Below are 26,460 nucleotides of genomic sequence, written 5' to 3' on the forward strand. Positions count from 1 at the left end.
ATTTATATGTTTAATCTTTTAGGTTAGGGATGCCAGTCCTCATATGGGGATGCCCATCCCAAATGAGATGTCAGTCCCTCGCCTGTCTTCACGTGTTTGATACTCTCTGAAATTTTAGGAAGCAAGGTAGGATCTCATCCCTCAAGTGATGTGTTTCAAGAATTTGATCGTTGAATGACTATTTCGAAGTAGCCAAAGTAAGGATGTGTTAGAGGACGCTCATCCTTACATGTTTTCAAGGTTAAAACATTATTTTCATAATTCAACAGCTAGAAAAATCATTCCAATAGATCTTTCAAGTCTCAAGGCTATATACACAAGTTAGATTGAAGTCAAAAGGGTTAGAGAATACATCCAAAACACTTAAGAATTCTCATCTCAATTTGTAAGCTCTTAATCTCTCTCAAGAAATCAAAATCTCATATCTTTTAGAGAAACTATTGTACACATTAGTAAAATCAGTCTATCAGAGGCAAATTCTACTTGTAAATCTTCATTTTAATTACACTTAGGTGAAATCGCATATTATTATTGTAAAAGATGTGATCCTGAGTCAACTAGTATAATTTGAAAGTGATTCAAGTAAAAACTTCAAGTCGATTGCATAAAGAAATGGACGTAAGAGGTTTGGAATGAAAAGCTCTGAACCACTCTAAATTCCTGAGCATTCTTTAAACTCCTTTCCTTTACTTTATGCTTTAATTGTTTGTTTGTTTGTTTTTTTTTTTGTGGCATCTTGAGTAAAAATTCAATTTGGTAAATTTGGTGTTTAATTTTTTAATAATCCTATTTACCCCCTCAATGATTGATTTTCCATTAAGAGTTTTTCAGTTTGTATCAGAGCTTGAACTCTAGGTTTATAATTTTTAACGAATTTTATAGTTTTAAGATTATTTGATAATGGCAAGCACCTTTATACCAATTTTTAGTGAAAGACAATACGCTGCCAAACCACTCTTGTTTTGTGGAGTAAACTACACCCAATAGAATATTAGAATGAGATTGCACATTAGATCAATATACTACAAGTTGTGGAAAATTATTGAACATGATGATTTTATACCTAGGAATCCCTCAACAAATGAGTCTAAAGCTGAAATGGAATTTAATGATAAAGATGAGAAAATGTTGAGATTGAATGCTAAAACCATAAACATATTATTTTGTATATTAGACTCAACTAAATTTAATATATTTTTTGCTTGTGAAATAGTGAAGGAAATGACCATCCTTCAAACAACACATTAAGGCACAAGCCAAGTCAAAGAGTTAAAAATTGAGTTTCTTTTCCTTGCATATGAACTATTTGAAATGAAGATAACGGAAAACATAACAAACATGTATAAGAGGTTTTTGAATTTGATAATGACTTGAAAGGCCTGGGAAAAAAAATTCAAAATCATAGAATTTGTAAAAAAGGTGTTAAGGTCACTACTAAAAAAATAGACTATAAAGGTAATGACAATTGAGGAATTCATAGACTATATAAAAAGTCTTTTAACCTATGAAATAAAGAGAAAACCAAAGGAAGAGAAAGTTAAACCAAAAAGGGACATTTCCTTGAAGGTAATTGAGAAAAATGAGAAAGATAGAGAATCTTCAATAGATGATAAGGACATGAGCCATCTAGCTAGCAAATTTAGCAAATTTCTCTCCAAGTCCAAAAAGAATAAAGGAAATAGCTTCAATCAATCAAAAATAAATGCATAAAAATGACTGAATACTAAAGAAAAACTTTGCTTAAGTGATGACTTAAATGATGAAAACGAGCAAGAGGAAGAAAAGGCTAATCTTTGCTTTATGGCCAAAAGCAACTCAGAGAAAGAAGTAGATGATTCTAACTCTTACTCATTTAATGAATTACATGATACATTTGAATCATTACTAGTGGAAAATAAATGCATTAGTTCAAGAAATAAATCTTTAAAGAAAAACTTTACACGTATAAAAGATGAGTTAGAAAGTAGCAAAAATGAACATGATAAAACTAAAAAAGAACTAGAACTTGCTTTGCATGAAAAAGAATAATTGATTAAAGCATTGGATAACATAAAAAATGAAATTATTGAATTAAAGAAAAAAAAACTTGATAGTTCAAATGAAATATCAGATAAATTTAAAATTGGCACAAAAAGATTAGATGAAATGTTAGAATCACAAAGGTTTGGGATAAATAAAGAAGGTCTAAGTTATAATAGTGCTAACCCTTCCATTGAAAATCATAGGCCATTAAAGCAATCTCATGCATTACACATGAAATACAAGTTTTATGTTTTTGTTAGTCACACCATTAGGGGATGTCCAATTAGGAATAATAAACCTTTCAAAATCAAATGTTATATCATCAATATGCAAGTCTAGGTTATAATAGAGCTAGGACCATGATGTGTAAGCATGACTTGCCAAAATTTTTTGGAGTGAAGCTATCAATTCCGCCTGTTACATCATCAATAAGGCCATGATTAGGCCAATACTTAAGAAAATTTTATATAAGTTATTCAAAGGGAAGAAATCTAATATTGCATATTTTCATCCTTTTGGTTGTAAGTGTTTTGTATTAAACAATGGAAAGGATAACCTAGAAAAATTTGATGTCAAATCAAATGAATAATTTTTCTAGGTTATTCATTAACCTCCAAAGCATATCAAGTCTTCAATAAAAGGACACTTTTTATTCAAGAATCTATACATGTTATTTTTGATAAATCTTCTTTCAAGTGTGTTAATAGGAACAATAAAGATAAAATGGTAGAGCTTATAGAAGACTTGAAAATAAAAAAAGGTCCTAAGCCTAAGGAAGAAGAAAACCAACTTAAGGTAGTGTCATATGATGACAATCTCATGCAATCTTAAGAAGTTCAAAGGGAATCCACTTTTCCAAGGTGAAAGATGAGATCAAGGAAGGAAAAATCATTGGAAACCCATCCCAAGGTCTAAGGACAAGTGCTTCTCTATAGAACACATGCAAATTTGTGGCATTCTTATCTCAAATAGAGCCAAAGAGAGTAGATAAGGCATTACAAGATATGAGTTGGGTGTTGGCCATGCAAGAGGAATTGAACCAATTTGACAAGAACTGAGTATAGGAACTAGTTCCAAGGCCAATGGATCATCATATCATTAACACAAATGGCTATGCCAAAACAAGATAAACGAGTCCAAAGTTGTTGTTCAAAACAAGGTAAGACTAGCCACCCAATGGCACTCTCAAGAGGAAGATATTGACTTTGATGAAACCTATGCACTCATAGCTAGATTAAAAGAAATTAGGATGTTGCTTACATATGCATATTATTTTTATTTCAAAATCTTTCACATGGATGTTAAAAGTGCATTCTTAAATGATTTTATTCAAGAGGAGGTTTATGTTGAACAACCTCCTAGTTTCAAAAATCATGAATTTCTAAATCATGTTTTTAAATTAAAAAACTTTATATGGTTTAGAACAAGCTTGTAGAGCTTTGTATGAAATATTAAGTCTTTTCTTAATTAAAAATAGTTTATTAAAAGGAAATGTTAATACCACCTTATTTATGAAAAGACAAATGTAAGACATCTTAGTTGTTCAAATTTTTGTTGATTGCATTATCTTCAGTGCTACTAATGAGTTTCTTTGTAGAGATTTTTCTAAGATAATGCAGGGTGAATTTGAAATGAGCATGATAAGAAACTTAACTACTTCCTTGGACAACAAATCAAATAAACAAAGGAAGGAATTTTACTTTACCAAGCCAAGTATATCAAAAACCTTCTTAAAATGTTCAACATGCAAGAAGCCAAAGAGCAACCTACTCCTATGAGCATTTCACTCAAATTGGATACGAATAAGGGAGGTAAAAGTGTCAAAACCAAAGCATATTGAAGCATGATAAGTGCATTATTGTATTTAACTACATCTAGACCTAATATCATGTTTAGTGTATGCATGTGTGCATGTTTTCAAGTGAATCCTAAAGAATTACACCTAAATGTCATGAGACAAATCTTGAGATACCTTAAGGGAACCTCAAATATTAGTTTATGGTATCCTAAGAGATCCTCGTTTGAATTATGAACATTTGTATATACAGATTTTGGAGGATGTTGAATAGATAGTAAAAGCACAAGTGGTACTTGTCAATTTTTGGGAAATGTGTTTGTCTCATGGTTTTCAAAGAAACAAAATTTGGTGACAACATCTACTAGGGAAGCTTAATATGTTTTCGCAGTTAATTGTTATACATAACTTTTATGAATGAGACAATAACTTTTAGATTTTGATTTTAAAATGAAAAACATCTTTATATTTTGAGATAATATAAGTGTTATTCAGTTTTCCAAAAATCCTATCTTGTACTCTAAAAAAAAGCATATAGATGTTAGAGATCATTTCTTATGTGATCATGTTATCGAGGGTGATATTTAAATTGAATTTATTAATACTAACCATTAACTTACTGATATTTTAACTAAGTCTCTTGATAAAGAAAGATTTTGCTATATTTGAAGAGAGTTTGGCATAATCGATGCAAGTCAAGTAAGTGCATAAACTTTGATATGTCTTGAAACATGATTGAAATGACATTTGTGTTAATATACTTGGTTTTTATCATGTTTATTTGATATGATGATGTTTCATATTTGGTTGGTATGCTTGAGAATAAGTATTTGTGATTTAGTGATTTTATGTTTGTTTAATACATTTATATGCTTAACATGTTGATTATGATGTATTTGGATGGTCTTGATAATCATTGACATGTTTTGCACTTGTGTATGTGTATATATGCTTATGGCATGATTAAATGCACATTGATATAGATTTGTGTGACATTGCATATTTATGACATTTAGTTGCATGTCACATATCACTTTGATGATTTTGAATATGTTGGCATGCTTGTATGTGGTCGTGAGTGCTTGATTGCAATATGTGTTTATGATACATATGCTACACTATGCATTTTCATGAATATCCAAGTTTTGATGATTCAAACATGTGTTCAAAGTCATTCAAATAGTGGAACACATTGAAAATATCTACAGAATGATCAAAATATTTAAAAATCATTTCTTTAGGTGTTTTGATTTAAATTGCACATATATTGCACAAAAGTTTTCTACAAAAGACTGAACTCATATAAGAGACGCCTATCCCAATTTGTGTAACAACTGTCCTATAAGTCATTTTATTATAAAAAAAATGGGGAAAAGACACCCGCCCCAATCTTCTTGTGACAGTCATCCTATGAGTTGTTTTATTTTTTAAAAAAAGGAAGAAGACGTCTGTCTCAATCTTCTTGTGACAATTATCCCATGTCTTTTTTAAAAAAAAAAAATAAAATAGGAAGGACACCTGTCTTACTTATTGAGATGACCATCCTTAGGGTTACATAAAACAAAAACCTTAACTTTTTTCCACATTTTTCCAACTGCCTTCACTCAAGGACCCCTATCCTCTTGTCTTGTCATCATCTGAAAAGACTATTTTGATTATTGTTGTCGCACAAAACACTTTCCTTTTACATCATTATCATCCATACAATCTTTTTCATTCATTTTTCATGACAACCATCATAATTCTTTTTCGTGTTGTGTGTTATCCATCACTCAAATCACCATTTTGGTGACATCTTGCATGCTCAACCATCATACATAACATCCTCATACTTTGCATTGCATTTTGGCACTCATAATATGACTGTTCATTATAACACCCCTCTTCAGATACAAACCTTTTTGGGAATATACCAAAAGAGGCATGTACAATTGAACTATTTAAAAATTTTAATGCATGAACATAATTATAAAGTGTGCAAAAAAATTATGTGATGGAAACACTTTATTAATCAATACTCATATAATACCACATGTATGAAAATACTAACAACTATGATAATAATAAAAATGATAATAAAATAATAAAACTATAGGTCTATTAAAAACTGAACAACAAAATGCCCCTCTCCTCGAGCAGCTATTAGCTAGATCACTAGATCTCTCGTCTGCCTCATTCTAAGCTCTACATGCAAACATATGAAAAGAAATACTTGAATAAAACTTAATAAGTGGTAACCTTTCGACAACCAAAACTATTATAAATAACCGACAGTAAAACTTGCATTCTATTCATATGTTAAATGTGGTCACACTATGACACCTTGGTGCCTTGACATAGATCGTCCATGGAAGGTGTGAAAACCTAAGCTAAAATCAACATATCTGATGCCTTGATGAAAGTTATTATTATGCCTTGTGCATATGTCAAACGCTCTAGTAGGCTATCTAACTAGGATGTTTTGATCACACACGAAAATCTTTTATGGTAGTTTCTTCTCTTATCACATAAGTTGATCAAAACTGTTAATTAACCTTCTAAAGATAACCTCTACCTCAGGTACTTTTGTGGTGTATCCTATTAATCAAATAAGGACTATTTAAAGCTACATCCTTACCATGCACACTTGAACTGAACTAGGTGGCCACACACCTTGGTATCGAGTGCATGATGCATCTCATAGGTATTCAACCCTATTGTTTTCACAATTACTGTCACTTACACACATAGTTAGTGACTACCTAGTTATGTGACACTAGCTTTAAGATTGTTAACTTTTAACTTATATTTAATTTGATCTAAGTTTGTATCGTCATCCACACAGTCGAACACCTCACATATGTCTTGAATTCCTTATACGCTAATAACTTATTATTCTTTTTACTTAACTCTCCATTTCTATACATATAGCCTAAGGGTATAATCATCTTTTGTCTTTGTCTAGGGCTACACAGTTGTGTGTTTCTCTATACACACTTGTGTGCCTCATAACTTATATACACAGGCATGTATCATTAGGCACACGACTGTGCATAAAGTAGATGCACATAGGAAGTTGACTTGGACACACTCTAATGCTTGATGATTCACGTGTGCAAGTCATGTGCTTTCTAATGCATGCCATCCACTTTTGAAAAGCCAAACATGGGTATGTGTCCTATGTCGCACGATCATGCATATCTTCCCTCAAAACGAGTGTGGAATTTTCAAGCTTTCAAAATTTCTGGAATGACACACAAGCATGTATAGGACCATACACAGTTGTGTGTCATGATCTAGAAATCACGTTTTATGGTTTCTATGTCTCTCTAATTATAATTTCGATGATACTCACACAATCAATGCACAAATAGTAGTCTCTAAGCATCCTAAATATATTGTTTCCACCATTCTTTTAACCATAATGCATTTATACATAATTTCATGGTGTCATACATTACTACATATATTTCACATGCATATCTATAGTATGTTATAGCTAATAACCATCCCAAAGAATCATACAACTATTCAAAATATAATCAAACGCAAGGTTAGTGGTCATTTAACCCAAAAAACCCTAGGTAAGATTTTATAATGAAAGGATTCCATGATTTCATCCAAACATCCAATAGTTCGGCCACATAGATTATAAAACAACTTATTAAGGTCATAAATCATACAAAAAAACCTCCTAGACATTTCTACAGTAATGAATCATGCTTAATAAATTGAAATGAAGTTAGAAACACCACTTACTTGTCTTCTTATGCTTGGCGATGCATTCTCCTCAAAACTAGTGACTTTTAGTGATTAATGATGACTCCTCCAGTGACCACAGACTCTTCTCTCACTTTTGAGTGCTTGGAAAACAAAAGAATGTGAGAGAATTAGGGTTCATCGTGTTTTTATTTTGTTTTTAGGATGTGATACACGAGCTTGTATGAGACTATACACAATTGTGTGTCTAGTTGCATAACTAAGAAAACCTTTTATTTCATTGTGATCACAATCTGATCCACTAATTAATTTTTTACTGATCATACACAATCGTATATGCCCCCATACATGGGCGTATATCCTTGAAAATCATTAATCATCGAATTTAAAACTAGAAAAAAGATTGAAATACCCTTGGGTTCACCTGTGGGTGCTACATTCACTATCTATTACCATCTTCCATTGTGGTTATGTTAGGTTAATATGATTTTGAATTGGTTTCAAATGATTTTCATCACCCATGGCACCAAAAAGTCAACCCTAAGGAAGCCACCGTACTAAAATTTATGAAATTCAAATCTGGAACCAAGCGTATAAGAACGACATCAAGAAGCTCGTCGTGTGTAGCATTATTTCAGGTAGAGTTATAAACGAACAAGTTTTACAAGCACTAGGTCTTTGGGATGATCTCTTTGGATTTATTTATCGTGTTAATTTGACAAATTTGTTTCAGCCTGATACTTATTATATTGAATCGTGGGTATTTGACTTTTATAGTAGCCTAAAATTAGCTAAAGGATCCCGAGGTGAACTTATTGACTATGTTTTAAAATTTTGGTTAAAGGAAAGTTATTTTGAAGTGAAACCAGAAGACTTAGCTTAGTAACTTGAGTGTGATAATGAGGATTTATTGAATATCCTCACCAATTTTGATGCTTAGGTAGCTTAGGAAACATTAAGCAGTGTCAGGACATATAGAAAGATCATAAAGTCGAGTGTCTTGCATAATCCAATTATGCAAATTATTCATGGTGTGATAACTTATACCTTAAATGCGTGTGATCAATCGAATGGTCAAGTTACATTAAAAGATCTTGTTCTATTATATGTTATCCTCCATGATAGTAAGGTGGATACAATTCATTGGATTATTGCTAAGATCAGTTCAATTATGGATGTTGTAGAGGGAGTTATTGAGTTTGGTACTATTGTCACAATGATTGCTAATGGTGGTAGCTTATTTAGGCTTAGCCTCAACCTGACCAGCTTGTTTAACCAGATCCTCAACCTGCTGCTCCTTAAGATGAAGAAACTTACTCCTATCATTCAAGTCTTTCTCAGTCTACCTCTAGTTGTAAGCAGATATGTCCTTACCATGAGTTAGTTTTAGATATTGAGTCATCTACCTTTTATGACCTTGTGCTTGGATTCATGAGCTCCATAAATGAATCACTGCTTAGGTTGCGTCATGATATGTAAGTTATAATCAGTGTCTCTGCTCTATGGAATCTCTCATTTAGTAGCATATTTGTGATTGTCACCCTGATTCTAACAGTATGCCTCCACCTTTATAGGACAAGCTGTGATTATCCATTCATTTTCTTTTTCATCTTATTACATCATCATTTTGCATAGTCTTTTGAGGAACATGTATTAATGCATATTTTGATTCATGTTTCATTACACTGTTTTGTTTATTTCATTATGTTTGCTTATATGGATATTGAACTTTCTTTTTTATGATGTTATGCTATGATTCATGTTATGACTATTATGGATTTGTTGTTGATGATAATATTGATAAATTAGTTTACTGTTGGTGATGATATTGACAAGTTAGTTGATTGATATTGGGAGTAATTTTTTTTTTATTTATCATTTTGGGATATTTGAAAAACAAAGGAAATTCTACAATTTTTTTTTTATTTATGACAAAAAAAAAAAAGAGAGATTACTTGTTATTTAAATGATAATGGCTTGTGTTTTAATGAATTTGAAAAGACTTAAATGAGTTTGTTTTTTTTTTTAAGTTAAATAAGTTTATGGATAAAAAAATTGAAATCAAATATGCTAAAACTAAATTAATTTGTTTTGCTAAAGCGAGGGGGAGTTTTAAATTGTTTTCAAAGTTTTATAAACTCTATAGATTGATTTTTTTCAATGTTTAAACTTAGTTTTGTCATCAATCAAAAAAGGGAGATGGTTGGACTTTTAGGTGTTTTAATTATGTTAAAACTAAATTTAAAGCTGACAATTAATAATTATTGAGCTAATAATGTCCATGACATAAAATTCCAATGACCAAAAGATAGGTGAAATGTATATGTTTAATTTTTTACGTCAGGGTTGCCAGTCCTTTTGTCTGTGCCCTACCCATCCTTTCTGAAATTTTAAGGAGCAAGGTAAGATGCACATCCCTCGAGTGATCCATTTCAAGAATTCAACCATTGGACGACTATTTTGAAGCCACCAAAGTAGGGATGTGTAAGAGAATGCCTATCCTCGTGCATTTTCAAGGTTAAAACGTCATTTTCACAAGTCAAACGCTAGAAAAGTTATTCCAATACTATATAAACAAGTTGTATTGAAGTCAAAAGGGTTAGAAAACATATTCAAAGCATTCAATAATTCTTATCTCAATCTGTAAGCTCTTAATCTCTTTCTAGAAATCAAAATCTCATATCTTTTAGAGAAACTACTGTACAAATTAGTAAAATTAGTCTATCAGAGGCACTTTCTACCTGTAAATCTTCATTTTTAATTACATTGGGGTGAAATCTCATATCACTATTGTAAAAGAGTCCAATCCCGAAGTGTAATCTAAAGTGATTCAAATAAAAACTTCAAGTTGGTTGCTTGAAGAAGTGGACTTAGGAGGTTGGAGATGAAAACCTTCGAACCACTCTAAATTCCTAAGCATTCTCTAAACTCTTTTCTTTTACTTTATGCTTTTGATTGTTCATTTGATTTTTGTTTGTGGCATCTTGAGTAAAAATCCAATTTGGTAAATTCGTTATTTAATTTTTTAATAATCCTATTCACCCCCTTTTTAAGATTAATTTGTCATTAAGGGTTTTTCAAGCCATAGCTTATTGTGCCATAAAGATATCAAAGTAGACATTTGATGGTAGACCAATGTTGAGTTGTAGGATGATGCATGAATTAAGATAACTTGTTGATAGTGACGACAATATTGGGTCTTGTAAGAGAGAGATGTTGTAAGTTGCCAACTACAAATCAATATTCATTTTTATCAATGAGAGAGGTACCATCTTAAAGCTTAGAAACATTATTTGGAAACATGGGTGTATGGATGTCATTAGTATTAAGCATTCTCATTTTGTCCAAGAGATCATGGATGTATTTTTGTTGAGACAACAAGATTCTAATAGATTGAGGAAGTACCTCTACGCCAAGAAAATAAGAGAAGTCATTAAGATTTTTTATGGAGAACTTAAAGAGAAGTTGAGTAATGAAGTTGACAAGAAGAGTTACATTGTTACCTATAAGAATGAAGTCACCCACATACATTAGAAGATACATGGTCAAATGCTTTTGTTGAAAAAAAAAAAGTAGATTGTCTAACTTTGTGTTGACAAACCCAATTGATAATAGAAATTGGTGAAGTTCATTGTACCATACTCGAGGTGTGTATTTAAGTCCATAAAGAGCCTTCTTGAGATGATACACATAGTTAGGATTGTTTTTGTTGATGAAGCCTAGAGGTTAACACATGTAGACATCTTTAGTTAAATGACCATGGAGGAAAGTATTATTGACATCCAGTTGTTTGAGAGGCCAACCACGTGATAAGGCAAGACTAAGTACTAGTCTAATGGTTACAAGTTTGATAACTAGATTAAAGTTTTGTGGAAATCAACACTAAGTCGTTGATAAAACCCCTTTGTGATGAGGCAGGCTTTAAGGCGAGTAATAGAGTTGTTAGGATTTCTTTTAACTCAAAAGATCTACTTGCAACCAATATGATTTTGAGTTGAGTTAGAAGGAACCAAATCTTTTGTGCCATTGTGGAAAAGAGCATTAAACTTATTGGACATAGTTTCACACCATTCTTGGTGTTTTGAGGTTTAAGTGATAATGTTAGTGTAACAAGGTCGAGTTTCTATATGGGCTTGTGTATGCTATTTTTTGCTCTAGTCTGCATTAGATAAATATTGGCAAGTGGTGATAAGAATGGTGGATTAGATGAATTTGGTGAGTTTGAGCTTAAAGAAGATAAGGATTTAGAGAGTGAAAGGATTGTAGCATCGAGGTTACCTTATAAGTGGCTTAAAGGGGGGGTCATTGAACTCGATACGCCATCACCATCCTTGGAATGTGTAGCTGATTATGGTTGAATAAGACTTAGAGTAATTAAGCACTTTGGAGAATCGATTAAAACATCAAATTAGGTAGTGGACCATTGTTCTAATGTGATGTTTGTGGGAAATTAGAGATTTTTAATTGTTGATATAAAAACAAAAAAAATTGACTCAATGATGGAGGCATCGTAGGTGTATCGAACCATCAAAGAGATCCGCTACATATTTCGATTGGGCCAATTACGAGGAGCAGAGCTAAGAAGATGCAATAAGCCTTAGTTGGACTCGTAGAGGGCTTAGAGACTAAGATCAACTCACTCAAGGATGATTGGATGCTTGAAGGAGCCAACAAAGAGGTCAACTTGATTCAGGTCCAAGCTTATGCACGAACAGACTTTGAATGACTATAACTTTTGATCCAGAAGAAGTTACGGGGCCTGTAATATATCAACGTGAAGCTTGTTTCAAGCTCTATAAAACAACCGCTTTGCTAGTTGCACCCAATTTGGAGGCCCAAATAACATCTTTTCAGTCTGTATTTCACAATTTTTTATTTACCTAAATTTAGGATTTTCAGTTTTATGATTTTGATCTTGTTTGTAATCGGACTAGACTTTATTGAGCCTAAGTGACATATTTTCTTTTAATTTAATTAGTGCTTTGGGTAGTTACTTAGGTAATGGGCTTGGGAAGTTTGGAAGTCCATTGGGTCATGGGTAGTTTAGGGTTAAGTTGGTATTATACTATAAAAACAAAACATTTCATGATGAATGGGGCTTTTGGCCGACTTTCACAAATAGATTGCTTATTGCTGAGTTACAATCTTTGAACTTATCAAGCTTCATCTTGTGGTGTTCACCATTCACAATACCAAGGTTCGTTCGATTCCATATCGATTTGGGTCAAGGTTTAATTACGTGACAAAACCGATTCAATCCTAGTAAAATATCTTCTTGAGTATTGGGTCTTGTGTCAAATCATCAAGGTTCACATCACTCAACAAAGGTGCCATGTTTGAAAAGAAATATTTTGTAAGAGTAAGGATCAAGACATTGGTAAGTACTTTGAATAGAGGAGTAACCAATAAAAATGCATGGTTGATAACATTGTGCAAGTTTGTGAGAACCATATGGTCGAATCCAAGGTTAGCAAAGACACCCAAAAATTTTTAATTTGAGATAGTTTGGTGTATACCCAAAAAGTTTTTCAAAAGATGACATCATGGAGAGATTGGTCTTAAGCATATGATTGATAAGATAAATTGTAGTGCTAAAAGTATGAGACCAAAAAGTGAGTGGCATGTGAGCATGATGTAGAAAAGTAAGACTACTTTCAACTATGTGACAATAACGACATTCTGAGAAGCCATTATGTTCATGTGTATGTAGTGATATGGTGAGATGTGATATTCTATTGGTGGCAAGAAAAGACTTGAGGAAAATATACTCACCTTCATTAAAGTGTAACAACAAAGTTTTTTAAAAAAAATTTCCACAACTACTTTGAATCTTATAAAAATGTCATGTACATTGGATTTTTTTTTTTAGGTTGTAAAGTCAAATGTAATAAGTGTACTGATCAATAAATATCACATGGTATTTATAGTCATCAATCGAAGTAACTTGTGAGGTCCAAACATTAGAGTAAAGTAATTTTAGAGGGTGTGAATTAGTAAGAGATGAGGAAGAAAATGGGAGTTTATGAGTTTTATTGTAATGGCATGAATCACACGAAAATTTGGATAAATCAGACACTAAGATATGTAATGTTTTGGTTGACATAAGTTAACACAAAATGTAGAATGATGGATGACCTAAGTGGTGATGTCATTGGTTAGCTAAAACTTTGAGAGAGGAGAAAGCTACAATTGGTTGAGTGGATGGTGACAAACATAACCATTTCTGGACACCATCCTTAGTTACCTTTTGTAAGATTATTGCCCCCATATGAAGGTCCTTAAAAAAAACAGATGTTAGTGAAAATTCAACAAAAACATTGTTATTTAAACATAATTGGAAAACAAAAATCTAGTTTTGTTTTATAGATGGAACACAAAGAACATTATTTAAATAAAGAAATTTAGAAGAGGAAGGTAGAGATATGGAACTAGTGTGCGTGATTAGAAGATTAGTACCATCTCCAATCACGATATTGTCATAGATGGGATAGTCAATGAGAAGAGGCAAATTCTGAAGATCAAAAGTGACATGATGAGATGCACTATAGTTTAAAAGCCATTTTGTGGTCGAGGTTTTGGCAAGGGTTGCAAAGTGGGCTTAAAAAGTGCAGGCTGATGAGGCATTGGATTGTAGAGTGTGGTTCCAAGGAACATTTTTGTATGTAAAGCATTGTTTTGCAAAATGTCCTTATTGGCCACACAATTGACATTTTCGAAGGTAAGGTCAAGGGTTTGGGTGTTATAAGTTGGACTATGGTTATTTATGTGGGAAGTAAGAAGTGGCAGTGTTTTTCTAGTAGAATTGGCAATTTTGGTTGTAAGGAAAGGGTTAATTTAGACATTATTGGTGGTTATTTTTAAAGGATGAGGGATTAGATTTATGAGTATGATCATGTTTGGTAGACTTTGCTTCTTTTGGGCTTCAAACTTGATGTATGCTCATCAAACTTAAATTAAGTTTCTCATACATGCAAGGTTGAGCTTAGGTCTTTGTAGTCATCATCAAGGCTAGCTCGAATTTTTAACATAAGGTCTTTGTTCTCAATCGGTGTGTTAAACATGGCAAGCTCGTCTACAATGACCTTGATTTGTTGCATATATTCTATAATTGATTTTGTACCTTTTTGGAGAAAATGAAGATTCTCCTTAAGTTGATTCAGGTGACCACAAGTTGGTTTGACATATATGTTAACCAAAATTGTCGAAGCCTCACGTGATGTTTTTGTAGATGCAATGAAAAGGACAATCTTAGGAGAGTTGGAACCAATAATTGCACTCAGGATTAATTGATCTTGACAAATCCAAAGAGAATGGTCTGGTGTGATAGTAAGTGGTGGACATGGTCATAAGCCGTCAATGAAGCCCATAAGATCATAACCCAGGAGATGACATGAAACTGAAAATGTCATTATGTGTAGTTAAAGGGTGTAAATTTGATGGATATATTTGAGTGACAGTATTAATAGAGAAAAAATGTTTTCAAGGGAGATGATGATTGATGGCTCGAGTTGAGATAAAGTAAGGGAATTAGACTCATTTTGAGTATTGTCTAATGTTGATGAAGTGTAGGTCATTTTGAGAGGATCGATTGCATAACTAATTCTACAATGTCTTTGATACCATAAAAAAGATTGTAAAGTGAATGAAATTTTCAACCTGTATTTTCTATTGAAAGAGTATAATATTTATACAATATACAAATTAATAAAAATGAAAAAGATATTATCTCTTAATTATCAATTTTCTAAATAATGAGATATCCTAAAATAAAATATTTATCTAATTATTGATTACTTATATAGTGAGATATTTTAAAATAAAATATTTCATATCTTAGAATAATATATTTACATATAAAAATTAAAATATTTATATTAAAAAATAGCTAAAATAGGTTATGGACAGTTGAAGAATATTTGATTATGTATTTTCCTTATTAATGTTCAGTTTGTTTATTCTTTTTAATTTTGGTGTTATTATATATGTACTTTCATCTATTTCCATTAATCATTTTCATTTTTCTTGTAAAAAAACATGACTAGAGGCTCAGGGAGGTAGAGAAGAAACTGTAAAGCCCAATATCAGCCACTTTATTAGTAAGAATTTATATAAAAAAAATCCTTCTATAGATATAAAAAAATTCGTAAAATATAAAACACTAAAGGGCTATTTGATTCCAGAGATTTATAGATTATCTTAATGATTTATCTTTTATTATTTATATTACCTTATTTAGTTTATCAGTAATAAAATATTATGGTAATCTTTTATTACTAATGTTGACATTACAGGTAATATAAGTAGTAATGTGATTATTACTTTCATCTTAGGTATTAAAAGATTATTAAGGTAATTTTGATTTTATTATAATTATATTATTATTTATTAATTTTTTTTAGATAAAAATAAATTTATTTTTTATTAATATAACAAATAATATAAAAATAATTATATTCAAAGCTATTTAACTTAAATAATTTACTATTATTATTTTATTACTTTTAATGAAACACAATAGTTATTTATATCTATTAAATTTTATCAAATATAATAATTATTTATCCCTTGTAATCTTTTAAATAATTTTTATATTTTAATAATAAAACATTACCTGAACCAAATGCGTAATAAAGAGCCTACTTAATTCTTGCTAACAAAGTGAACAGATATATTAGCAAACGAGATGGCACACGTTAACAGAATGAGATTGAAAACAGGGATGGATCAAGGGTTCAGATGCGCGAGTAACCATTTGTACCAATGTATTGTGCCACACCCAATCGTTACCTATTTGGCGGGACGAGAGCTCGGCATTCCTTTACTTACGACACAAAAGACCAACCGATAGAACATGATGGAAGATTTTAATTATTTATCAAAGTTTTTTTTTGAAAAAAAAGGTTTTAAATAATGCTTACAGGAAGAGAGAGCTTGGTCCGATTGATCGGCAGGCGTAGGCGATTTCTTCCAAATTGTCAATCTCTTCTCTCTTCTCCCATCCAGGTACTTTTTCAATAATTATATATGTTTTGTTTTTTCGAAAATCAAATTGAAATGCTTCTGATTTTCGAATTTACATTCTTTTTTTTTGTTTAATTTTAGAGCTCTTTGAATCTTTGCACTGATAAAAATGGTGAAATCTTTTCGGCTATAACGGACGATTCCAAAGCTTCTAATGTTGTAAAGTGCCCTATTTGTGGTAACAATGTCTCTGCTAATGATAATATCATCAACACTCATCTTGGTATGCATAATTCTTCTCAACATTAATGTCTTAGTTGTTTGCTAATCTCGTTATTGTTTGTACAACTTTTGGATTTGATCATGTCTAAATGAGGAAGTTTTTTTTTTCTTTTTTTTGACTTGTGAAAATTAGTGGTCCTTGCAGGTCCCTGAAACTAAATAAATTTATTCTTCCTGAAGTATTAGATTGTGGTTAAGTAGGTTTTTTATTTTAGTTTGAACTATGTAAATAATTTGACACTACATGAATCAGGATTCAATGAAAGCCTATTGTAATATTAGGGTTTAATTGGAAACCAGGGCTTAGCAAAATTTGTAGAGTATTAAAACTTTTAGTAGAAATACCTGGGTTCAAGCCTCTTCCAGGCTTGTGGAACCCTGAAAAAATTACTTGCCAAAAAAAAATATATTAGGGTTTAATGGGATAAGAACATTTATAAGTATGGATTATTAAGTGCATACTAATTATATTTGTTCTCATGAACTGTTAAATGTGTGGGGAAAATATTCAATTTGATTATAGGTCATTGAAAACCAGGAATTTGTATCATCATTAGAGGCTCTTGAAGATTACTAATTTCACCATCCTATGTTTTTTGCTAAGTGGAGTTATTGTATTACCTTATTTTATGCTTATAGTTTAGAATAAATGACTTTCAGATGCCTGCCTGTCTAGAGGAACCAAAAGAAAATTGACCCAATGCACTCTTCTTCAATTGAACTTCTGTACACAATCAAAAGGTCCAATGTATTCAAATGTAACAGAACGGCAAACTACTAATGTGGTAACTGAGGATCCTGCTAAAAGTCTTGTGCCGAATGCCATTTGTGGATTGGAAAACACAGTTGCAGTTGAAAAAGATGACAATAACCATGCAGTATCTCCACTACGATTTGAATGTATGGAGCATACTTCCAAGGCTGGTCTAACCGAAAACCAAATTAACCATCAGAAGATCGACTGCCAGGATGAGTTGCCTTCATCTTCACCAGATACTGAGGTTCCCAAACCTGACATAGACTTCACTTTTGATGGCATATCTGGGGCCACTCTCCAAACTTTTATTGTAGGCCGTAGGTTTAGCAATGAAAAAGAGATAAGTCTTGAAACTAGTATCTCTCTGTTAAGAGACCCTCAAAATCCTAAGGATCCCTATGCTATCAAGGTTCATTTTCATATGTATTTGAATTTGAATTTGTTTCTTAAATATGTATATTTTCATCCTAAAGGTAATGCTTGGTCCATTCGGGGCAGGTACTTTGTGCGGATTCTGGAAGCTGTAAAGTTCTTGGGTATCTTCCTCAAGAGTTATCTCAATATTTGTCTCCTTTAATTGAGAAGTCCTGCCTGACTTTTGAGGTGATAAAACTCCTGAGTAGAAAAGAGTTATATTGGCTAACTTTGTAATAATTTTGTTTATCTGCTTGTTCTAATTTGGCTATAAGCATGCCTTTTGTAATAATGAAGGATACATCTCTATAGTAATGGGAGAGACAGATTTCCTTTGTGCATTTGTGTAATTAACTTATTTTCTAGCCAAGCGTGATTTAAATTTGATTGAACCTATATTTTTCTTTCAATTGCATCTGTGACAATCCTTTTGACTGTAGTTTTTTTGGATATTCTGATGCCAAATATTGTTGTTTAACTTGTGTGTTGGAGCTGGGAAAATGATCATTCCTCTGGTTAACATCAAAATATACCATGATTGCAGGGTTATGTGACTTCAGCACCCAAACATTCTCATGATGTTGTTCCAATTAAAATTACATGTCACAAGCTTGTATCAGATTGTGAGATAGATGATGATATTGAGGTTTTCAAATGTCTGTGGAAAAAGGCTTTACATGTGGTTGACTCTGCAAAGAATTATCCATCAAGTATGATAAAATATCAGCACAACTTCAATCTGTTAGTACAAGAAGTACTAAGAAGTAATCCTCACCTTTTCACTGATGATGAAAGAGTTTTCTTGGGTATTGATCGATCACTAAATTTCATTCTTTCTTCTGTCAGCATATATTTTCAATTGGATTATGATATTTATCTCCATATTCTATTGTCAGAATCATTCTCCACACTGTCTGCCGATGGTCAGAGGCTTTTTATTCGGCTTTATACAAGGAAAGGTCTTTCCACTACCAGAATATGTTCTTATTGTATTTTGGTGTTAGCTTTTATTCATCTGCTCATTCATCCTATTATTCTGTTATGCTCCACAAACTTTATGTATCGCCTGAACTTATTTGCATACTCTGGAGATAGGATTGCTTAAGCTCATAGACCAGTTCAATTTTATGATAAGTCATAAAAATCAGTAACATCAACCAAATGATAAAATTTTTTGGGACTTTGTTCGGTCTGTTCATTTGTACTTATGCTATGGTTTTTGCAAGGCTTAGTACTGATGTGGGCCTGATTGTACATAATAATCGATGCTAGGAAGAAAAAGAGGAGATAATGAGAACAGGAGAACATGAGAAACAAGGAGAATGAGGGAGAAGCCAATAAGACAATTTGAGTTGGCCAAGTACTGAGCCCTTGCCTCACTGGTATAAGAGAATAACTTAAATCTAGTTAGAGAAGAAATATGTAACGAGACATGAATACCCAAATTCTCAAAGTAAAACTATATTCTGACACAACTACCAGAGTTAATCTTTTGATACGATTAAGTATTGCACTAGATTGCTTGTTGTGCCATTTTTCAAGGTCTTCCTATGAATTTTGCCAATAAGCTTATTTAACTAATACTAGTATGTGTCATTTACATCTTAGATGACAGCAAATTTGTTGCTAAGTTTTTCAACTAAAATGGATTTGCTAAATTGATACTTGTCATATTCTTCCTTTCAGATCTGTAATAATCTTTGCAGATTGCAAAATGAGGACTTTGTGATAACTTTATTAAAATTTTAGTGCACATGGTGTTTCATGTTATACTTGGATAGATTTTTTCTTTCCCATTCTGATGCTATAATATTATGATTTATTTATATATATTTCCCAAGATAAGCTGAGTTTAATCTTAGGCTTTTCTTGACTGATTTCTCTCTAGGTCCATGGTTTCGACTGTCCAATATTTCCTATCGTGAAGTGTTGGATTCTCAAGAAGCAGTTAAGGAGCTCTTGGGTAATTTAGTACCATTAGTTATACTTTCAATCTCAAAGGCAATGAGTTCTCTAAAGGAAACTTTTATTATGTCGTCAATATGCAGCTAATGGCTATATATGCTCTTTTGGGGACAAAAATGAACTGCATGATGACATGAAGGAGATTTGCAATTTGCTCACTGTCTCTGAGCTGCGTGAAATTTTAAGTGTTCTTAAAAAGGTTGGTGTTTGCTATTATTAGTGTGTGATTTTATTTCTAGATATGTTTACTTTATGTAATCTTCACTTCTGTATTCATATCGTAGGAAAAAAAAAGAATAATGATAAAACATAATTAGCAAGGGTAGAAATATGTATATAATGGTAAAATATGATGATCAATGGAAGAAATTGGATCTATTTTACTCTTCTTAACATTTTAAATAGTGTAGGGGGTGGATGTAGCCAACTAGATCAAGGCAGTGAATTGCCATGAATGGGTTCTAGTCCAGTCTTTCCCCCATAGCCCCTAACTAACTATTGGTTATAACCAATGAGGGATATTTTCATCTAGGTTAAGAAGCAAAATAAACAGACCAGTCTGTATCAGTTTCGTAGTTTTCTTGCCCACTATGACAAGGTTTATTTCTGAAAGAATAGTGGAGGTTTTTGCTTCTGTTCCGAACCAAGGGGTTAGGTAATGATTAGGTGAACTTGAGGGGAAGAGGCAAATGAAATTTTGAACTTCTTTTTTTGGTTGGTAATTGCCACAGAAGACCTCAATAGTCCAGGCCCTGCTAAAGTGAGTTTTTTGTGTAGTCAGCATTCGTCATCTGAAACCTTTTTCTCGTTCCCTGGCCTTCCCATCTTGTAAAGTTAATTAAGCTATGAAAGCATCGCATTTGGCTAATGTTTCATCATCTCTTTTTGTTGGGTTTCTAGAGTGATTATCAACATAACTACACTACATTTTTTAGTAGTGAACTTGTTTTGTACATGATAGTTATTTTGTCTTTATTATTCTGCTGATGGTTCTATTCAATATGCTTGTATTGAGGCTTCAGAATTGTGTTCGTGGTTCAAGAAAGCAGGATCTTGCCATGTTTCTTCTTCGTTCCTATGAAGATGGTTCATGGTATGAATAATTTACCCTAAGAGATTGATCTTTTGCTTTGTAAGGTTTTGTATTGATTTTTGACCCTTTTCATTGAGGGTTCTGTCTATATAGTGGATATCCAGTCCACTCTTGCACTTATTTTTATTTCCAAAAAAAGATTAAGAAAAAAGACTATGAAGATACAAGGACATTTATCGGTCATTGAGTATTTAATAAATTTATTGTTTCCTTTGTTTCTAATTTTTAGCACGCTCCTGCCAGACATGATTCTTGATAGAACAGGCTTCTGCATTAGAATATCTTCAAAAGCTGAGTCCCTTATCTGGCGTGCTGAGGTGCCTTTACGACTTCCACATTTTTCTATGCACTAGAGTTAATCCAAATTTGTTGGTGTGGTTTACATCTGAAAGTTATCTATGAACTGCTTGTGCAGAGGCTTTTCTTCCTCAATGGAGAGCAGGATCTGTCAGCTTTTCTGCTAGTTGATTTAGGGATAGTCAAATATCCAGCTTACAACTGCATAATTTCGGAACAGATTTACTCAAGTCTAAGTGACCTTCTTGCTTATGAAGAGGTTTCAATTTATTTGTATGTGGGAAAAATTATTGACATAATGTGTCTTTTGACGAGATAATGGATTATGCATTGCAGGCTATTGAACTAGCGCAAATAATGGATCAATCTCTGGATGAAAACAATGTTGAATTAGTGTCAAGATGTATTATGATAGCCGACTCCTTTATGCCTAGCACTTATTCAGAAACAATTCAATCTACAACTTCTGAATTAGCTAGTACATTTCATTCCCGCTTTTCAGCATCATGGGTGTACTCTAAAGTGGTCTTGTTAGGAATTTCCTTCCTTGAACGTGAGCATCGGTATGGCATTTTACAGTTACTATATAATAGCATATCTCTTTTGGATTTTTTTAAACCTCTTTCTTGTTTCTTTTCTTGTTATAATCATTGCTCTTTGCTGTAGTTTCCCATTCTAATTTGTCTGCTTCATAGCCTTTATACATTTTTCCTTGTAAAATATTGTCCTCATGCAATGCTGGCGCTGTTATCTTAGCATGTACACATTTATTATAACTTGAAAGACTAATTTGTACTACTTATGTAATTGCACGCTCCTTATATTGGGTGTATGCAGTTACCTGCAAATACTAAACTTTTAAGGGTAATGTAGTAATTTTTATTAAATTAGCTTCTTCTAAGTCATAAACTGTTCTCTTGGATAAACTCACTGATTGGTAACCTGAAGGAGAATAGAGAATTAGAGAGTATAGAGAAGGATAAATTAGGTAGAACAAGAAGAAAGGGGAGAAAACTTGAAGAATTCAGAGGGATAGAGAGATAATCAATAGGGAGAGAACTAATAATTAATTTTATTCATGAACCTAGCAAGTCAACAATAGTGAAATAGGCCTTTATTTATAGACTTAAGGAACCAAATCCTAATCAAAATATATTATAATCCTTGTAGAATAGTGAAGGCATAATGCTAATTCTAATAGAACAACGAAATAAATGCTAAAATAACTTGGAAAAAAGTACCCTAAAATGTAAAACTATAGACTAAATATTCCTGGCATGCACTCCTATATGTTCTATATCACTTCGTACCAGCTCTTTGGGCAGTTGTACTTTGTTTATGATTTTGGTCTAATTAAACAAGAAGCTTGCACATGATCATTGTGATCAATTGCTTTTGTTTTCATATTAAATAGTGTGAATATTTTTCTTAACATTCATAACTTTGTTTTTAGAACCTGAATGTAGATATAGATTCTGCATGAATTAAAATAATTCAATGTTGGCTGAACTAATGGATGTCACATAAGATAATATTTTAGAAGATAACAATCTTTGTTCTTAGTCACTGGATTCATGGTAGGAGGCCTGTGTTCATCCCGTAGTTAGGACAGTTGAAAGAGTTTTTGGTTTAAGTGGCTCAAATTAGGGATATCACCAATGTAAATGGGCTGGATCTCTCAATCCTTGGTCATTCTTAGGAAATTCTAGCTGTTATAGACTGCTGAAGCATAGTGTTCTTTATTGCCTGTTCCAAATCATAGCTGAAGTCGACATATTAGGCATGGATTGCTTTGTTTGATCACTTTCTTTCAAATCGGTTGGGTTGTCTTATGCCAGCTTTTGATGGGGATGTCACAAGCTAAACACTTTGAATGTCCTTAGATCATTCAGAAGATCTTTTTGCCTTGCTTTGGTAGATCACTGTTCTTTTTAGTTTTCCATTTAAAACATGCATTCTCCAAATTCTACTTCCTAGTTTCATTTCGTTTCCACTCTGTTGGAAAAGGATTTTCTTCCGCTTGCTTACATTTTCACTATTCTGATGTTTCAGCTTTGCATGATTTCTAAGAGTGCATGGTTCTGTTCTATGTTGCTTCTTTTTGATACTTCTGTGTAAAGCATTTACAAACTTATGATAACATTAATAGGATAGATAAGGTGAGGTACTGTCGCATAGTTCAGGCCACTAGTGAATTATGTTTTAAAATTGGTCACAAATTAAGCTTGTGTTCCTTTTTCACCTCAATTATAACTATTAATATTTTTTATATTATCTAACATTTCTGTAATGTATTGGTATTTTTTAAGATGATGTGCTTTGCCATCACTGGCCTGATTGATTTGTACGGAAAGAGTTGAATATATTTAGTGCACTGCCTAAGTGGTAATTTCATGAAAGTTGGATCCTTTATATTGCATGCAATCAATTGGAGATTTTTCTGTCCCCTTTGACAAACCTGACACTGCTTCTCAGAAAGGAACCCTATATTTACATGAATGAAGTCACATGCTGAGTTTGCATAGATGTTAACATGAGCAAACTCTGGCCCTCTTCTTTTCTAGAAAACCTTTTAGAATCTTACCTTATTCTTTCTTCAGTAATTTCTTTATCTTGATGAAGTGTTCTTCTTACCATCATCAATGACATGATTAATTTACTAGGACAATTTATGTCAGTTAGTTGGTTGGAAACATGCTTCTTAGGGAAAGGTTTTTGCTGCATTTCAAGCACTTAGCTGGGATCTGTGACTGCCAAAAGTATCTTTTCTCTGTTTCAGGTATCATGATGCTGTAAATTTACTGAAACGGTTGCTTTGTAATTTCCCTTGTGACGGGAGAAGAGGATATTGGACACTGAGGTTGTCAGTTGATTTAGAGCATCTGGGGTGTCCAAATGAGAGCCTATTAGTTGCTGAAGCTGGGTTATTGGATCCATGGGTTCGTGCTGGTTCCAAAATGGCCCTGCAAAGGAGGGTTCTTCGCCTGGGAAAACCACCAAGGCGGTGGAAAACCCCTAGCTTTTCAGAATCCATTAAAAGGAAGATCATTGAGGTATGTGATTAATTTATTTTTAGGGATTTTGAGAGTGACATGCTTCTTAAAGTTGAACTTGGTTGCAAAATATTGTTATTGATAGATAATTTGCAATTAAGTTGTAGTTGACCTAATACCGATTTAATAATTTCGACATTTTTGGAGAAACTTAATTAGGTCCATATTCAGGGGAGACCATTAAATTGTGAAATGGGTATGAAAAGCAGATTTTATGGAGAAGATGGGGAACAATGTGGAGTGGAGCAGCTTGCTTTACAATATTATGCTGGGGAAGGCGGTGGATGGGAGGGTGTTCATACAGAGAGTGGCATTTGGTTGACTATTTTTGGGCTTCTCATGTGGGATATTGTGTTTTCTGATGTACCTGATGTTTTTCGCACCAAATTTCAGGTGACTACATAAGCTTTTCAGTTCTCATATTTAAAAAAAAAAAAAAACCATGTTACCTCACATGTTTACTCAGTGATGTCTCAGCACTTGGTTACCATTTTTTTTTGGGATAAAGAACTATGGAAGATGTATTAATAAAAGCTATAAAATGAACAAGGAAAAGAACTTTTCTTTTGTTTTCTTCCCTACATTTAACCTGTGTTTGTATGGTTGTAATTCTTATCCCATGATTTGCGCTTTACAAGTTAGATGTTTTACCCTGGACCTGCAAATCCGTTCTATATACATGGGAGTGGTATGTCAGTCTCATCATTGAGAGTAAATAAAGTTTCATGTGTTTGCCTTCGTATAACTTCTCCTGTCCAAACAGAAGTTTCCCTGAAATCATCATATTCACTTTTGCCAACACAACACTCATTGCTGCTTCCCTTGCTAACATCTGCCTAGAGCCTTTTGGCTGCTTTTACTGCCTTATATATCTTTTTGTGAAGCCTCATACTTGCTTATGAATATTGATTATTACAGTTAAATTTCTCCCGCAGTTTCATGTTTAATTTTTCTCACAATATAAACACCTTTGTTATTGTTTAAAGAACAACTGCACAATGTGATTGAGAAAAGAAAATTTTTCATCTTTCATTTTACAGAATGCTCCCTTGGATTTGGATACAGATAGCTTTTACCCAGTTAGAAAGAACCTAATAGAATCTCAGCTCCAAAAAGTTCATGATGGTATGGCTGAGGAGATCCTCATTACTTCATGGGAATCACATGTGGGAACAGCTTGCAGAGGAGTTAATTGGGATCGACATTCCCTGTCTGAGCTTCGAGCAGCTGTTACCTGCATTGGTGGCCCTTGTTTGGCCTCATTGTGCCGACATCTTGCTCAAGATTACCAGAGCTGGTCAAGTGGAATGCCTGATTTGTTGTTATGGCGTTTCCATGGAGAATACAGAGGTGAAGCGAAGCTTGTTGAAGTTAAAGGCCCCAGGGATAAACTCTCTGAACAACAGAGAGCATGGCTACTTGTGTTAATGGATAGTGGGTTCAAAGTTGAGGTCTGTAAAGTGAGTACCACACCAAAATCTTCATTGCTGTGATTGCTTGGAAGAAAGTTGAAGAACATTGAGTTTTACAAACGTTGGAAGTTTGTTCTGCCATTTGAAATTTGAAGATTGAAAGAAATATCTGGTTAGTTTTCTGTGTATCATTCATTATTTTTTAGTTTTCTGTCTCTATCTTTCATTGCCTTAGTCAAAAGATCTGTACTTACATATCCTTCAAGTAGTAATTGGTTGTTTTATAACTGATCCTAATTTATATTGGTTTTATAAGATCCTGATTATGTAAATGTAAGAACACAATTCATTTGATCTGTTGTAGTCTCATCTAATTTGCTTATTATTCAAAGCTTGAGGTTTGATACTTCATAATAACATTTTTTTTTTTTTATGATTATAAAAATAATGAGTGAATTAATTATCCCACCCAAAGTTTAGTCTAAAAACACTTTTTCACACTAATATTACAGGGAAAATTTAGTAATTTTACAATCCAAATTTAAAAAAAAAAAAAGAATAATCCTTTTATGGATTAAACCTTAATATTTTAAACATGATAATTAACCCCTTTACAAGGTTAAAAACTTGTATTTTAGATTGGAAACCCTAGCTCCAATTGCCGCTTTTTCAAGATGATGGCTTGTCTATTTAAGGCGATGGTAGCCCAT

The 26,460-nt window shown here is 32.6% G+C and overlaps 1 protein-coding gene across 4 annotated transcripts; it reads left to right on the plus strand.

Annotated features, from left to right (window-relative positions):
- Positions 1-16,381: 16,381 nt before the first annotated feature.
- LOC123220245 (fanconi-associated nuclease 1 homolog) lies at positions 16,382-26,135 on the plus strand. Of its 4 annotated transcripts, none has more exons than XM_044642332.1 (15): positions 16,382-16,519; positions 16,619-16,760; positions 17,420-17,925; positions 18,015-18,119; positions 18,475-18,736; positions 18,827-18,889; positions 19,819-19,893; positions 19,979-20,094; positions 20,918-20,988; positions 21,218-21,305; positions 21,404-21,544; positions 21,622-21,848; positions 24,065-24,338; positions 24,510-24,731; positions 25,379-26,135. In XM_044642332.1, the coding sequence occupies exons 1-15, from the start codon at positions 16,427-16,429 to the stop codon at positions 25,829-25,831; spliced, it is 2,838 nt and encodes a 945-aa protein (XP_044498267.1). In that variant the 5' UTR covers positions 16,382-16,426; the 3' UTR covers positions 25,832-26,135. The 4 variants fall into 4 exon arrangements, with proteins under 4 accessions (XP_044498267.1, XP_044498268.1, XP_044498269.1 ...); XM_044642333.1 differs by having other exon boundaries at positions 24,548-24,731; positions 25,379-25,446; XM_044642331.1 differs by having other exon boundaries at positions 16,392-16,519; positions 24,498-24,731.
- Positions 26,136-26,460: the final 325 nt, after the last annotated feature.

This window comes from Mangifera indica, chromosome 7 (genome assembly GCF_011075055.1).
Source record: "Mangifera indica cultivar Alphonso chromosome 7, CATAS_Mindica_2.1, whole genome shotgun sequence".
Lineage (NCBI taxonomy): Eukaryota > Viridiplantae > Streptophyta > Magnoliopsida > Sapindales > Anacardiaceae > Mangifera > Mangifera indica.

Bases quoted from the DNA above. Each gene is read 5' to 3' on its own strand.
- LOC123220245 (XM_044642331.1), top strand. From the start codon at position 16,427: ATGCTTACAGGAAGAGAGAGCTTGGTCCGATTGATCGGCAGGCGTAGG. The intron at 18,120-18,474 runs GTGATAAAACTC...CCATGATTGCAG, and splicing joins AGTCCTGCCTGACTTTTGAG to GGTTATGTGACTTCAGCACC. The intron at 24,339-24,497 runs GTATGTGATTAA...AAACTTAATTAG, and splicing joins TTAAAAGGAAGATCATTGAG to GTCCATATTCAGGGGAGACC.